We start from the raw sequence: 16,136 nt of genomic DNA on the forward strand, positions 1-16,136 counted from the left end.
ATTTTGTTAAAAGTTATATGCATGTGATGTGATGCATGAGTGTATACACACTACTTCTAAGGCACATGCTATGCCCAATCATTACGAGTGCATGCATGTGCTTCCTCCGTTTCCCCTTTTTTTTTTTTAAGAAGACATCGCATCAAGCCATGTTTTAAACAACCACTGAGATATTTGGGGTCCCGTTACCAGGTCAGCGCCTCCACAACAGGAATTGTTCCTCCATCGAGACCAGCATCAGACATAGACTAGAGGAATAGCAGATGCACACACTTTCCATGATGGGTAGGATCATGTTGGCATGGTCGGTACTTAGTTCTATCCCGATTTATCTACTCTCCAACGCCATCCTTCCAGTGGCGTCGCTGAGATCACTTGAGCAGCTCTTTAGAAACTTCATTTGGGGAAAGCGCAACGGCAGAGGTGGCATCCATTTGTTGGTATGGGAGGTAGTATGTCAGCCGGTCATGCAGGGTGGATCGGGGTGATTTCACTGGTGTCGAGAAGGGAGGCCTTGGCGGCGCGACACGCGGCGAGATTTCTGCTGGAGCCTGATTATTTGTGCTCCTTGTTGAGGACCAAGTACGGTGCCCTAGTGACCGGAGTTCGAGCAGGCCGTCATCATGCACCCATATGAAGGGAGATATGCGCCAGAGCTCCATTAGTGCTTCCGGCGATCAAGTGGGCCATTGGCGATAGGAGGTCCATCGATATTCTCGAGGATAGTTGGATGATCGAGATACCAATCAGTCGGTTGCCGACCATGGTCACGGTCATATTAGCAGGATATCGAGTCAGTGATTTGTTGGTGCCTGGAGGAAGGAGGTGGAGTGAGGGGCTGGTTAGGGATGCCTTTGGTGAGCAGCTAGCGGAGAGGATACTTGCCCTACCTATCCTTGCTGGGGAGGAGTCAAACAGATTAGTATTGGGTGCCGACAGGGCGATCGAGGATGCGAGCCAGTGATGTTTAGACATTGATTAGGAGAGAGCGCACTCGGCAGATTGATGGGAGATGGATTTGGAGGCTGAGGATTTACCCTCGTGTGGCACTTTTCATATGGAAGGTGACCTGGGGTTGCTTACCTACAGGAGTGTATTAGCCAGACAAGGTGTGCAGGTTACCTCGAGCTGCGAGTTGTGTCTGGATACTGAGGAAACCATCAGCCATGTTTTTTTATGATGCCCTAGGGTGGTGCAGGTGTGGAGGTGGTTGCTTGTTTCTCCTCCACCGGGGTGGGAGTCAGCAGAGGATCTACTACATCAGATTAGGGACTCTATGCGGAGCCCAAGCACCGTCGAGGGGGGGATTATGAGAGCATACTTGGCCTATCACATTTGGTTGGACAGGAATGCCCATTTGTTTGAGGGTAGGAGGTCATCCCCGAGAACAGTGGTGGAGAGAGCTTTGATCCATGCTATGGAGGTTCCCATAGTGACCACACTGATTTTCCTTGGAATGACTAGGGACATCTGGGATACCCATACTGCTTTGATAGCGCCCAGGTTTGCCCTTCTTTCTTAGGTACCCCCGTCCTCCGGTCATTTCAAAGTGAATTTCGATGGTGGTATGTCGGTGGATGGAGACTTGGGAGGTGTGGGGTTTGTGATCAAAGACCATCTTGGCAGGCTGATTGCAGCTGGGGGCCGGCGCACCCCAGGTTCGACCGTTGTCGGGGCGGAGTTACGAGCAACCTGGAAGGGTATCTCCTATGCAAGGCGTGTTCTTGGAGCCGATAGGGTGTGTCTTGAGGAGGATTTCTCCTCGGTGGTTGACTGGATCTGTGGTGTGGATACATATGGGGATGACCCCCTATTGATTGGTGAGATACGTCGACAGACCAGGGAGTTTACCTTCTTCCAGACAGCTTATGTGTTTCGAGAAACGAACAGAGCAGCAGACTGGGTCGCCTCATTTGTAGCTCGCCACTCCGGAGAGCTCATCTGGATGTCATTGGCAGTTTTACCTATTTCTCTGTATCTTTTACTTTCGTTTGATCTGACAACAGGCTGTACTCACGTTTGAGCTATATGAAATGCCGTTTTTAGCGCCCCCCCCCCCCCAAAAAAAAAAAACAAAAAAAAAACAAAAAAACAAAAAACCACACGAATGGCACGTACGGTACATTCATCTAGCAGCAATGCACATCTAGGCTGGTGGCGAACTCCCACAAAAGGAGCAAGCGGCACCTCGTGTCCATCTGCCAGATAAGTTGTATCAAAGGCAACACGTCACCAAAATGAGTATTATGCCATCTTAGACTCGGCATCAGCCCATGATCTCCACGCGTTGCTTCGCGTCAAATTCCACTGCATGGAAAAAGGCATGGTTTTCGAAGGCATATGCGCAAGCAACGTATGCAAGAACCTCCGCTGCCCTCTATCCGCTAGATTTCGGTATTCTCCACCACCATATCTTGTTTGGCAGATTGTCTGGCAGAGGCGGTAACCATGTCTCTGTGTGCCACGCCTGCGGCCATGTTGATCCTTTTCTTGCTGGGCGCGCGGTTTTCCGTAGAGAGAGCGAAATAAATATCCATTCTCTGAATCAAGCTCATGGTTATGTTCTCGGACATCCTTTCCTGCCCTCCTTGCAGTACTCTATGAGCACTCCGCTTACTCATTAATTAGCTGCGCTCTCGCCTGATCTCTCGAGCACACATACCGTGCTGCAATCATTTCATTGGCTGTCTTTAGAATAGTGGCACAATTTCTCCCTCACCTCGAAACCCATATAATTAGAATATTTGATGTAGAGCCGGCACTACGCCGCTACTGGCGATGGAATTAAACACCATGTCGATGAAAGGTGTTGCTGGAATTTGGACCCGGGGGCGGCCGTCGGCTGAGGAGAAGGAGCTCCGGTGCTGGAACGGCAGGTGGCGGTGGTCCGTCGGCGGGCGGCGTCCTCCGGGAGACCTGCAAAAATGCCGGTGGCCGGGGTTTCCGGCGCCGGCCCTCCGATGCTTAAGTCAGAGGGGGGCTTAATTTTGGAGAAGGAGAGGGACTGTATTTCGAAGTCCGAAGCCCCCTTTTGGAGGAAGAAGCCTCCTTTTTTATAGGAAGAGTGGCAGGGTTACCTGTGATGTGACTGAGCGAAATAATGGGTTACCGTCACGATTGGACGTGGGCGTGTGAAGTAATGAGTTGCCGTGGATGGCCCGTTTCCATCATGGGAGGAGATGGCGCGTAGCCAGAGCTTGCTTGTGGCGCGCAGTGCAGTACATTCTTGAGAATGATGAGGCGTTAACAGTCGTAGCAGGATATGGTTCCTGATTGATATGTCATGACGTGGCCGGCAAGTAAAGCATGGTGCGGTGAGGCTACTGCAGGGCATGGCCGCAGCATATAGACGACGAGGTCGGCCTTCTGAGGTCAGCTCGGCCTTCTGTGCTCGGCCTTTTGAGCTCGGCAGCCTTCTGGTCTCGGCTTGCTGTGCTCGGCCTTTTGTGCTCGGCAGTCTTTTGAGCTCGGCCTTCTAAGCTCGGCAGCCTTCTGGTCTCGGCCTGCTGTGCTCGGCCTTCTGTGCTCGGTAGCCTTCTGAACTCGGCAGCCTTCTGGTCTCGGTCTGCATGAGCTCGGCAGCCTTCTGGTCTCGGCCTGCTGTGCTCGGCCTTCTGAGCTCAGCCTTCTATGCTCAGCCTTCTAAGCTCGACCTTCTGAGCTCGGCAGCCTTCTGGTATTGGCCTGCTGTGCTCGGCCTTCTGTGCTCGGCAGCCTTCTGAGCTCGGCCTTCTGAGCTCGGCAGCCTTCTGAGCTCGGCCTGCATGATGAGCTCGGCTCGGCCTGCATGATGAGCTCGGCTCGGCCTTCTGAGCTCGGCCTGCATGATGAGCTCTGCTCGGCCTGCATGATGAGCTCGGCCTGCATGATGAGCTCGGCTTGCATGATGAGCTCGGCTCGGCCTTCTGAACTCGGCCTGCATGATGAGCTCGGCTCGGCCTTCTGAGCTCGGCTCGGCCTGCATGATGAGCTCGGCTCGCATGATGAGCTCGGCTCGGCCTTCTGAGCTCGGCTCGACCTGCATGATGAGCTCAGGCTTGCTGTTAGATTTGGGTGCTTTAATTGTATTTGTGGGGTGGTCTATTTTTTTCCCAACACTACCCCCCGACTTCCGAGTTCGAGCCGCTTTTTGGCTCGGGCGAAGGAAGTAGTCCAATCGTCGATCATCCTGTAATATAGCCAAATATATAAGGAGATGTGCGTGCCAAGCAGGATGTACCTTTCATGCAGTTAGAGTTGAAGTGCTTCAGGTCGACTCAGCGGCCTTCTTTGGCGTGCGGTCAACTCAGAAGGGTGCCCCCACTCAGATCGGGGCGTGTTGTCGTAGGAGGCGTCGAATGACATTGAATGTCGTCGAATGGCGTCGAAGTGTCGTCGAATGTTGTCGAATATCGTCGAATGTCGTCGAATGTTGTCGAATGGCGTTGAAGTGTCGTCGAATGGCGTCGAAGTGTCGTCGAATGGCGTCGAATGTCGTCGAAGTGTCGTCGAATGGCGTCGAATGTCGTCGAAGTGTCGTCGAATGTCGTCGAATGTCCTTCCTCTAGTGCCAACTGTTGCTGGAATTTGGACCCGAGGGTGGCCGTCGGCTGAGGAGGAGGAGCTCCGGTGCTGGAACGGCAGATGGCGGTGGTCCGTCGGCGGGCGGCGTCCTCCGGAAGACCTGCAAAAATGCCGGTGGCCGGGGTTTCCGGCGCCGGCCCTCCGATGCTTAAGTCAGAGGGGGGCTTAATTTTGGAGAAGGAGATGGACTGTATTTCGAAGTCCGAAGCTCCCTTTTGGAGGAAGAAGCCTCCCTTTTTATAGGAAGAGTGGCAGGGTTACTTGTGATGTGACTGGGCGAATTAATGGGTTACCGTCACGATTGGACGTGGGCTGTGAAGTAATGAGTTGCCGTGGATGGCCCGTTGCCATCATGGGAGGAGATGGCGCGTAGCCAGAGCTTGCTTGTGGCGCGCAGTGCAGTACATTCTTGGGAATGGTGAGGCGTTGACAGTTGTAGCAGGATATGGTTCCTGATTGATATGTCATGGCGTGGCCGGCAAGTAAAGCATGGTGCGGTGAGGCTACTGCAGCGCATGGCCGCAGCATATAGACGACGAGGTCGGCCTTCTGAGGTCAGCTCGGCCTTCTGTGCTCGGCCTTCTGAGCTCGGCAGCCTTCTGGTCTCGGCCTGCTGTGCTCGGCCTTTTGTGCTCGGCAGCCTTTTGAGCTCGGCAGCCTTTTGGTCTCGGACTTCTGTGCTCGGCAGCCTTCTGAGCTCGGCCTTCTGAGCTCAACGGCCTTCTGGTCTCGGCCCGCATGAGCTCGGCAGCCTTCTGTGCTCGGCAACTTTCTGGTCTCGGCCTGCTGTGCTCGACCTTCTGTGCTCGGCCTTCTGAGCTCGGCAGCCTTCTGGTCTCGGCCTGCTGTGCTCGGCCTTCGGAGCTCGACAGCCTTCGGAGCTCGGCCTGCATGATGAGCTCGGCTCGGCCTTCGGAGCTCGACCTGCATGATGAGCTCGGCTCGGCCTTCGGAGCTCAGCCTGCTTGATGAGCTCTGCTCGGCCTTCTGAGCTCGGCTCGGCCTTCTGAGCTCGGCCTGCATGATGAGCTCTGCTCGGCCTTCTGAGCTCGACTCGGCCTGCATGATGAGCTCGGCTCGCATGATGAGCTTGGCTCGGCCTTCTGAGCTCGGCTCGACCTGCATGATGAGCTCAGGCTTGCTGTTAGATTTGGGTGCTTTAATTGTACTTGTGGGATGGTTTATTTTTCCCCCCAACAGAAGGCTCTAGCCCTGCACCTCCAACCTCGCCAGGCTTCCCCTTCCAGAGGACCTAATGCTGGTGGTAGGGTTGGTTAGTTCGACGGTGGCCGAATCCCTTGTTGAGAACCCTCTTCCTAATCATCATCATCATCATCATCATCCCAATGGCGCTACAGCGGGCGGCGTCACTGATCGGCGTTTGAGCACGGAGCTAGCGGAGCGAAAGAGAGCCCGGGAGTTGCGGCGCTGGCTTCCGAGCGCCCGCGGAGGGTAGCAACGGCGTGGGGCCCACAGGAGCTAGAGCATTACAGCTTGGCATTGCCGGAAGCGCGCCGCCTTCCTAAGAAAATGTCGATCAGGTCCGTCGCCGTCGCCGATGTGAGAGAGAAGATGGTCCACCGGATTCACGGTCGATTTATAAGGGCAGTTTGGTCATTTCGAAGGCATAAAGACCAATCATTAGAGCTCGAGGATACATCCGTCATTTGACGAAAGAGAGGCCTATTCTTGTCCGAATGCGAAGAGGAATAAAATCTCAGGTCCCGCTTGACCGCATACAAATTCTGTGGGAGAAGCATGACTCATCACGTCACTGACGTGCAGGTGCGGCAGGCGAACGAGGAAGACGCTCCCTCTCTCCTTCCCCCTCGAAGGAAAGCCGACGGCAGATCGATGGGTTCGCTTATGAATTTATATGCGACTGACGTGGGTTCTCAGCTAAAAGTCGGTCGCGATCTGGGAATAAAAAGGGCATCGCCTTTTAAAACGACCCACCGCACCCCCCTCCCCCCCCCCTTTCTTCTCTCGGTCTCGTCTTCTGGTTCTAGTCGAGAAGGTGAGCTCCCGATCTTTCCCCCTCTTCTCATCAATCCTCTCGGGAGTCCAATGTCTCGTCGCGATCGCGTGGCCGTAATATTTCGATGTTATCTCGCGTCTCCGCTCCCTAAGTTTTCGATTGATTGCGTGTCTCCTTGGAGATCTTAGGGCTTTTTCTTGCCCTTTCCTTTTGCTGCACGAGCAAGCTTAATTATTTGGTGTGGTTGGTTAGGATTCATGGTTAATTTCTTATTGGAATTCTAGATATTCTAAAATGAATTATGTGTCGCCCTTGTTATGGATTTTGGATGTGATATGGTTGCCGAATTCTTGTTTCCTCTTTTTTAGAAAAAAATGAAATGACCTGGTTTGTGTGGATAGTCTGATCTCATTATGAATAACCTTTGGTTTATGCCCTATTCAATTGTTCTTATCCGATTGATTGATGCTCTTCTTTGATGAAATTGTATTCCTGGATGGTGATTAGACACACGAACATATTGAAGCATTTTAATTTTTGTAAATCTTTTTTATCTTTACAAATAGAGGATTTGATTTCGAGGGTTACGGACACTGGTTATGTTCGACCGCCTGGCGTATTATATTAGTAGCAAGCGAGCTAAACAATTGGCTGGTTATCTTGCAGTAGCTCAGCATGCCAGAACATAATCTCTGCCCCTAAATCTCAACACCTGATACCCTCCACTCATTTCTGTGTGAGATGCCCTAGTTTTCAGTGTATGCATCAGATTGTGCACTCTCAAATTGCTTACCAATGTTTGAGCTCTTGTCACTGGAATGACAAGCTACAGATCCCCGTTTCAAGAACAGATCTGCTTGCCTTCTCGGATTATTTTTGTTTGATTGATTCCAATGCACTGTTATGTGCTGCTCCAAGAAAATGAAAACAAAAGAGGACATGAAAAGTCCTTCGAAATTCAAAGATTTTCGGTGTTTTTGTTCTTGTAGCTTGGAGCTCATTTTCTTTTTTGTACTCATTCTTTGATGTCAGGGCACTACTTGTGGCATCACCATAAAAGCTTTGCCCTATCTTTATTTACTTCGGTATAACGATCGTGTATCATTTCCTAATTTCTTCATTTTTTTTCTGTTGCATGTTTCTGCGTAGAACTATGATTAATCTTTTTAAGATAAAGGGCCAGAAGAGAGAAGACGCTGCAAATGCCAATGGAAGGGCTCCTGTCAAGAAGCAAAGTGCAGGGGAATTGCGCCTTCATAAAGGTTTGTTCGCACTTGAAAATGATCTTCTATTGTTGTGGCTATTTTAGCTCCGTATGTCTTTAGGATTAATTCTGTTTTGACAAGTGAAATTAGTGCCTCCTGGGATGGACTCTGCAAGAACTTCTTTCTGTAATTTGGTCCAAGCTGTAAGGATCGTCTTGTATTTTTCTCGATTCTTGCATATAACTTATTGGTGGGAGCAGACACCAGGCTACGGGAAGTTAAATAATCTAATAATGGACATAATTGAATAAGGAAATCCCTTGGCCATCGATTATTTCATTTTTTTTAATCCTCTTTTTTGTTTTTAGCTAAGCGTCCATTTGTGTTCTATTGTCTCCATTCTCTGTCAGCAATATCCAACGAGAAGCATGGATTTTAGCTCTCATATTGCAACATATAAAGTTAGAAAACTAAAGAGTTTAAGACTTTGTGTTTACTATTTTATTTCAATATGAATTGTGTTCTAGATATGCAATTCTTTTATTATCATACCTTTAAATTTCTATTTCATTAGCATTTCTCTCTTTTTTCTTTTGATAATTATTGATCAGGATCTTTTTTTGATAATTGGTACTGGTATTTTATATTTTGCAGATATTGGTGAGCTTAACCTACCTAAAACCACTAGTATATCCTTTCCCAATGGAAAGGATGATCTGATGAACTTTGAAATCAGCATTCGACCTGATGAAGGATATTATCAGTAAGGGATCATTTTCCAGTTACCAGTCATCTCTAGAAACTCCTATTTGTTTTAGTAATTGCATTTTGTGTGATCTGTATAATTACTTTCCATAATTTCCACAACTTAAATTTGCTCAAGTTTCAAGTTGAATGTAATAGTAGATGTTAAGGGCCTGTTTTGTATTGCTTTTTCTTTCTGCCTCTGCTTTCAACAATCAAGGAAGAAAAATGAACCAGACTGAACAACATGTGTGATAAAACCCTTTTGCTTTTTTAAATTGCTTGTAAAATCTTCGGACCATTTGGGAGCAAAGAATTATTGCTTTCAAAAAAGAAAGAGTGAAAATAGGAGAAATGAATAGCAGACACTTCCTGCAAATGCTATCTTCCACATCATTCTTTGCATGGTATTTCTGTAATTTATGGAGGAATGAAAACACAAAGACAGCAAGAATGCCAACGAGGCCACAAGTTTTCAAATTTGTTTTGAGAAATTATCCGTGTTTTTTTTGTGGCTTATCGACATGCCTGCTACATTTTTGTTACATATTTTTGTTGAAGACTTTATCCTCTGTTTCTCTTATGTAACCTAACCATCTTCTGTTTTTCAGAGGCGGTACATTTGTTTTTACCTTTCAAGTTTCTCCTTCTTATCCTCATGAACCACCGAAGGTCAAGTGCAAGACAAAGGTACAAACTTGATGTTGATACTTGGTTCCTGTACTTATTGTTTTAAAACAGTTTTTTACTACTTCAAATACTTCCTGATTTCAAGAATATTTAATTAATGTTTAATCCAGGTCTACCATCCAAATATCGACTTGGAGGGAAATGTGTGCCTCAACATTCTGCGTGAAGACTGGAAACCTGTCCTCAACATAAACACTGTCATCTATGGCTTGAATCTTCTTTTCACGGTACTACTTTCATTTCGTTCGTATGGGTGCTCATGAATTTTCTAACTCAGTCCAGATACCGGATATGGTATATATAAATAAATGCCACAGCATATGTAATTCTATAAATATATTCACTGACTTCATTCCGACAGTCTTGTTTGGCCATATGGATATATCTTCATTCAGGTTGTCTTGTTTGGCCATATGGATATATCTTGATAGTAATTAGTTGGTGTATAACTTTTGCCAATATTTCCAGTTTCTTTCCTTCTTGCCTGAAGACTTTTTAGCGCTGTTCTATTCATGGTCAAACTAATGGAACAGCCATCCATTAATTCTCATTCATTTATAGTTAATATCATGGCTTACACTGTCACACTAAAATCCAATTATGTAATTCTTGAATCAACTCTTGTTAGTTCTCCTTCTGGTTGCTTATGTGGTGATTCTTTATTTTTATTCCTTGGAATATCTTCATTTATTCCTATTTCTCTACACAGCAGATAGCACCGAATTGAAGTCTAACAAAGTGATCATGGGTATTATATTTACTGGGTGGGTGACAATAGGTTCTCTTGACCATAAAGGATGTTCGTAGATATGTATGCCTTACAGGTGGGTTAGGTCATTACACAGCAAGGGATGTGTGAGAACTTTAGCTTTTAACAATTAACACTGTATACATTATGGTATTGATGGCGAATAGGAGTCACTATCACATGGCTGCACCACTTTCAAACTCAATCCCATCTAACTCTGCTCCATTTCTTTCTTTAATGGTATTTTACATTTGGATTATTTCCAGCTATTACTTATAATGCATGTGGAGATGCATGTGGCTGCTAAAGATTTTAGATCTAGGATAATTTAACTAAAATCTAAAATTTTGAAAATACCTGAAAATAATAACCTCATAATTAACTAATGTCTAATGCATTGTATGCCACCATTGTTTCTTGGTTTATAAGTATTTCTCTTCTTCCTCCCTCGAAAGTTCCTAGGGTCAAGATTTTTTCAGAAGTTTTTAGAGTGCCTTCTTCTATAAAAGTCTGGCATGTTTTAACTCTTCTAAAATTGAAGTCTAGTCTGTGTTATGGAATTAGAAAATTTGGAAACTTGGCCACTTTTATATGTTTTAAGGATGTAAGGAATAATTATTCATATCCCCGGTACATATTTTGTATAAACTTCAGCTGCAGAAAGCATGAAAATAACAGAGGCCTACATGCAATGATGTCTATTGCAAATGTTCTAAATAATAGCCGTTTTACATTTTTGTTGGGCAAATTGCAGCTTTTGGATGTAGCTAATAAGTAATAACATTTATACTTCAACTATACATTTACCAAATTTTTACATTCAGTTTTTTTCGCAAGAATAGCCGCAAATTTAGTAGAACCTTCATATATTCTGCATATCGGATGATTGAACAAGGGAATTTTAAAAGTTTGGTCAAATCAATCTTAGAAGATTTTGGTTATAAAAAAGTGACAGGAATTTATAGAGGAGTTTCTTGGGAGCTGAAGGATGAGTATGAGGGTTGGGAAGTAGGAAGGGACCAAAAATGAGTTCAAGAGCAGATGAATCTGTTGTCAAGTGAGAAACTTTTGGAGGATTTGAGTAAAAGATGGACCACTTAAGGGTGAGAGTGTTTTAACCAAAAAAAAAAAAGGGTGAGAGTGTGAAGTGATTTTGTGGTCCTGGATCAAGTGTAGATGATAATGTGCGCACTGAGTGGATCATAATGGATGGAGTTATGACTATGGCATAAGTAAAGGCACTCTCTATATATGCTGATTTTATTGGAAGAGGATACTTGCAGGCCATCATATTCTAACCATCATATGAAAGGTTGATACTATATTTGACACTTGCCATGTGATATTGCTGTATGATCTTGCTTTGATGCTTAGTTAGAACCTAGCACTATGGTGCTTCATCAAATTTTATCTTTTCTTCGTTTATAGATGAATTTGATCACATCTATAGATCAACTGTGGAAGGTACTGCATCTAGATCAACATGGGGATGTTACATGAGGGCCTACTTCTCCATTCTTTATATCTGCATTTATCCGTTAGTTCATTCTTCTAAATTTTATTTATCACTTAAAAAGAATTGGTGGAGTCTTTGCTGGCTTGTTTTTTTTTTTTTTAAATATGATGAATGGAGCTTATTCACAGTTTTTTATGAGTAAAATGCTACTTTACTTAACCTTTCTCATTATATATGCAGCAACCCAATGATGAGGACCCCTTGAATCATGATGCAGCAGCTGTTCTACGTGACAACCCCAAGTTGTTTGAGAGCAATGTGAGAAGGGCAATGACTGGAGGTTATGTGGGTCAGATCTACTTCCCCAGGTGCGCATAACAAAATGCTGGCAGATTGGAGGTGCCTGTGTTTGCTCATCTTCGGTTTAACGGTCCTCGAGCTCTTAATTGTGTCATAAATTGTTATCCTTGTGTTGGGGCTGCAATCTGTTTCAGGGTGTAAATACCTTTTGAAACCATGTAATCGTCCAAGAAGGGGTTTTATTAGCTGCTGTAATGTGTGAAACATAAACTGAATTGGGAGTTGGTTTTCTGCATATTGTAAATTTGTGAAAGGGCCTGGCACTCTTCGCGAACATGGATTGAGAACCTTTTCTTATATTTCACTCCATCAATTAGTGTAACCTCAACAATATCTTTGTTATCAGTTTCTTCATTAGATCTTCCATCGGCATTATGATCTATATATTTCGTCATTGAAGGCAGTTGGAATTGATTAATGGTGATTGAGTGGCGGCTAATTTTATGGTCAAAACACCGGAATGATCATGTTCGGATTTATGTTTTGTGCTCTAGGCACTGAATTTGCATGGTATCTGGGGATAAGCCTTCTTGGAAATTTGTCTAAGACCCCAGGTTTACTGTGGCAGGGATTTTACCGCATGCGTTCGAGCCAAAAATTCCTGCCCAGAAAGCTTCTATCGATCCAAGAAAATGCTGCACAGGTGCATGCCGCAACCTTGACGTAGCTTAAAAGCCAATGTGCGTGTTAATGCCGAATATAAGTGAAATGTTTTTTTTTTTTTGTGTGGCTAAAATAGATGGATCAAGTATGGATGCATCCAATAAAATTAAAAAATAGAATACTAGAGTGCGTAGGGCAAGTCTCCATCACCAACTCACAAGGTATTATCGGAGTGACTGGCTAAATAAGCAACCATCCAATCCGTAGTTCCATTAGTTTTACGGAATACATGTTTGGTCTGAAAAATTTCTCCATTTCTTATTATTATCTAAATATCTCGGAGTAGAGAATGGACACAACCATTGCCCCTTCTGGATTCAACTGATGATATTAGCTCCTTTAGGACAATGAAACCGTCTCGTAAGGCACACCGGGTGAAATGGCTTTTTTGGACAACACGTGGAAGGGTGGTTTCGGAATGGTTTCGGCAAATGGACCATTGCTTCGCCATCATTTGGTTACAGCGGTTTTTATACAAAGTAATATATGTTTAATGTTTTTTAAGAAAATATGTTTAAGCCAAAGTTAATATATTTTATTGGGGCGAACATTGGTGCTGTCACGTAACATCGTCCCGTATTCTCGATATCGGGCGGATCCGATACTTTAGGATTTCGGTGTTATTTCGCCGTCAGCGGCAGATGATGAGACATTTGACACGTGCCACTGTAGCACTCCTCCTCTTCCGCCACCTAGCTGCTTCTCGGTCGGTGGACTCTGAAATGGAGACGGACGCTGGACCACCGTGAACAATCTTGCGGGGGAAGGGGGCGGACTTGGGAGGTAACATTCTTCTTCCGTGATCTACTCGTTTTATTTTTGAACGTCCATTTGCCATGCAAACTGAAGCTCTTTTGTTCTCTCTCGTAGCATGGTTATCTCCTTTGGTGCTTTCTCGTTGCTTTGTTCTCGTATTTTAATTGGGATGTGCCGTGATTTTATCGACCATTTCAATTTGTATTTTGTATATTCTGTCATGTCTGCCAATAATATTAACCCGATCTTCTCTTCTTCTCTGTTTTACTTGTATGGAAAAATTTACTAAACAGAGCCTGGGGTTCGATGAAAGAAAATTTCTTTTAATTGAGCATAACATCTATTAGGTTTTAGTTACACTTATCTTGTAATTGTTGGGAGTTTTTGAATTTTGGCATCTCAACTTAGTTTGTTCGCAAATCGCTGAGAAAATATTTCACAATATAGAACAACATCAGTGAATTGTGAAAAAATTCCCCCAAAAAATTATGTTATAAATATAAATTTTGAATTATTCTTCTTTTTTTATTTTTGAAATCTAGTACTGACCTGCAATAAACAAGGGCGAAGTTTCCCACTTCCTCCATTAAATCTCAAAAAGGAAAAATCTAGTACTGACAGAGGATGTAAACCTGAGTCCAGATTTGATCGTGTTAAATCGCTGGTCCACTCAAGAACTTGGCCAAGCATCCAAGTTAGATCATTGAATTTTTGAGTCATCCGTTGAGGCAGGTCCCAGTGATCCAATCAAGGATCTGACTGATCTGGGATCTGCTAATAGTTGGATCTCCAAGTTTTGAAGCAGTATTGGATGCTAAATGCCGAAGCTGTATTTTTCAAGCTAAGATTTGAGAGAAAATTGGGAGCTTGGATTATACCGCATGTTTTTCAATGCTACTTATTTGGTGGCCTTTTTAACGTCCTCCATTCTACACTTTCTGTGCACACGGCCGGGTATTTGGTGAGATGCTTATATAGTGCCATTCTTCTACTTTCGTCGAAGGCTGCACCTTCCATCGATCCTTCACTGAAACTATGAGCTCGTTTGGTTCGCAGGAAAAGGAGGGGGAAAGTGTGGTCAACGGGAAAGTAATGAAATGCCTCTTGTTTGGTTGGAGTTTTCAAAGGAGAGAGATAGAAAAGTTGTATTCCCATGGGAATATGATTCCCACATTTCATGGGAAAGTCTTTCCCATGAGAAACACGGGAAAGTTAATTTCCCATGAGGTGGGAATCACTCCTTTTTTATTTTTTCCCAAAAAGACCCTTCATAATTAAAGAAGCATTAAAGAGGCATTAAAGAACTAAGTTTTATTAAGGGCATAATAGGAATTATACATAACTTTCCTAGAAAAGTGGATGGTCAACCAAACATAAGCACTTTGGAAATTTGTCACTTTCCCATGGTTAACCAAACATGCCAAAAGTACTTTCCTAGGTATCCTCTTCCTAGGAATCTGATTCCCAGGAATCATATTCCTAGGAGGGAAAATACTTCCCGCGAACCAAACGAGCCCTATAAGCAATGGGTGGGATGCTGCTATCGCCATTATTGGATGACCCACAGCCATTATTTCATTCTCTTTGACAAAACTAGGCATTATTTATTTTATCCGACTTTATTCCAATGCCAAATTAATTAGCATGCTTACCATCCTTTTATAATTTGGTGAAACAAAGAGCGCTGTTTCTTTCTCCTCATCCTATTAATGGGAAATTTAAGAGGCTTGGAGTTATTTTTAGTCATCTATCTCGAGCCTTCCATAATTTGTATATATACTTTGCTTGTAGAAGCAAGCTCTATGGATTCTTTCTTGCCTCACGAACTACCAAAATTGTTGAGAATGTTATACTGTCGGGTATGTCTTGATTTTACAAATCTTGGAGATTGAGTCCAAATTAACTTAGGATACCAATTCCAGTCCAAACCGACTTAAATTTACAAATCATCTGATAGCAGAAGGTTCTAGTATCTTTAATGTAATAGTTGGTATATGCATGTATGTATGCGGTTGCCATCTGTTCCTACCATTATTGTAATGATATAGCCGTATACAACTTGATGAATCACCCTGGTAGAGCCGCATCAGCAGTCAACAGCTAAACAATCCACTTGTGGAACGAAGAGTCTCATACTTGGGGTGATAAACTGGCCAGCTTGGAGTGGGGAGTTGCAATGGAGTTTTTTTGGGGAGTTTTTTTTTATAATTGTTGCATGAATGAATACATGGCATCCCTTTCTTTCACATTAACCACCAAATAAGGTTTCTTGATCCTTATTTGTAGTTTGTATTTTTTTTTTTATAAAAAAAAAAATCAAGTTAAGCCGCTGATAAGTTCTTCGGAATTTCTCCTTTTCAAAACTACCTAACTAATTGGCAAAAGTGACCCATGAATTATTTTTATTTTTAAAAAGAACAAAGTAAGTTATGTAGAGCTGAAAGTCCATCTTGTGGAAGACTGGGACCAGCCGGCAGAGCGCAGACGTCGTCTACTTTTAGCTCTATCTGAAGCCTCGAGTTCTTTGCGTCGAAAGGTCGGTATGAATTTGAATGCATCAGCAATGTTTTTCTTCTGTTTCTGACGATTTGATGATCACGATCCAGCAGTATTCAGGAGCTAGCGAATGGCTTCCGCTCGTAAGATTGTCGGGCAGGCCGCTTCCAAGGGGCCGAGCCCGAGCGTTATCAAAGAGATGATCTACGGGATAAGCCTTGGCCTTGCTGCCGGATTCTTTTGGAAGATGTACCACTGGAGCAGCCAAAGGAGAACCCGGGAGTTCTACGACCTCCTCGACAAGGGCGAGATTAGTGTAGTGGTTGATGAGTAACGTACGTGCATTGGGCTAACACGTAAAGACGCTCCCGGCCTGCAACGATGCATGATGACATCCTATACGTATATATATATATGTAATATAAGCACCTCCTGATCTCTATGTATGTACATGAGCTGACCTTTGCTTGATTTGCG

The 16,136-nt window shown here is 44.4% G+C and overlaps 2 protein-coding genes across 6 annotated transcripts; both read left to right on the forward strand.

The window, feature by feature from the left end:
- Positions 1 to 6,336: 6,336 nt before the first annotated feature.
- On the forward strand, positions 6,337 to 12,108 carry LOC120103752 (NEDD8-conjugating enzyme Ubc12-like). 3 transcript variants are annotated; one of them, XM_039120878.3, is made up of 6 exons: positions 6,337 to 6,580; positions 7,691 to 7,803; positions 8,401 to 8,509; positions 9,102 to 9,180; positions 9,291 to 9,407; positions 11,625 to 12,108. In XM_039120878.3, exons 2-6 carry the CDS (start codon positions 7,695 to 7,697, stop codon positions 11,760 to 11,762), a joined length of 552 nt encoding a protein of 183 aa, XP_038976806.1. In that variant the 5' UTR covers positions 6,337 to 6,580; positions 7,691 to 7,694; the 3' UTR covers positions 11,763 to 12,108. The 3 variants fall into 3 exon arrangements, with proteins under 3 accessions (XP_038976806.1, XP_088558150.1, XP_088558151.1); XM_088702024.2 differs by having other exon boundaries at positions 6,576 to 6,654; XM_088702025.2 differs by lacking the exon at positions 6,337 to 6,580 and adding an exon at positions 6,583 to 6,784.
- Positions 12,109 to 12,258: 150 nt separating this feature from the next.
- On the forward strand, positions 12,259 to 16,130 carry LOC103703799 (putative cytochrome c oxidase subunit 5C-4). Of its 3 annotated transcripts, none has more exons than XM_089924598.1 (3): positions 12,259 to 13,190; positions 15,580 to 15,699; positions 15,770 to 16,130. In XM_089924598.1, the coding sequence occupies exon 3, from the start codon at positions 15,790 to 15,792 to the stop codon at positions 15,991 to 15,993; it is 204 nt and encodes a 67-aa protein (XP_089780724.1). In that variant the 5' UTR covers positions 12,259 to 13,190; positions 15,580 to 15,699; positions 15,770 to 15,789; the 3' UTR covers positions 15,994 to 16,130. The 3 variants fall into 3 exon arrangements, with proteins under 3 accessions (XP_089780724.1, XP_089780725.1, XP_089780723.1); XM_089924599.1 differs by having other exon boundaries at positions 15,780 to 16,130; XM_089924597.1 differs by having other exon boundaries at positions 13,076 to 13,190; positions 15,773 to 16,130.
- Positions 16,131 to 16,136: the final 6 nt, after the last annotated feature.

This window comes from Phoenix dactylifera, chromosome 7 (assembly GCF_051530095.1).
Source record: "Phoenix dactylifera cultivar Ajwa chromosome 7, Ajwa_hap1_PhDact_Kaust_v1.1, whole genome shotgun sequence".
Lineage (NCBI taxonomy): Eukaryota > Viridiplantae > Streptophyta > Magnoliopsida > Arecales > Arecaceae > Phoenix > Phoenix dactylifera.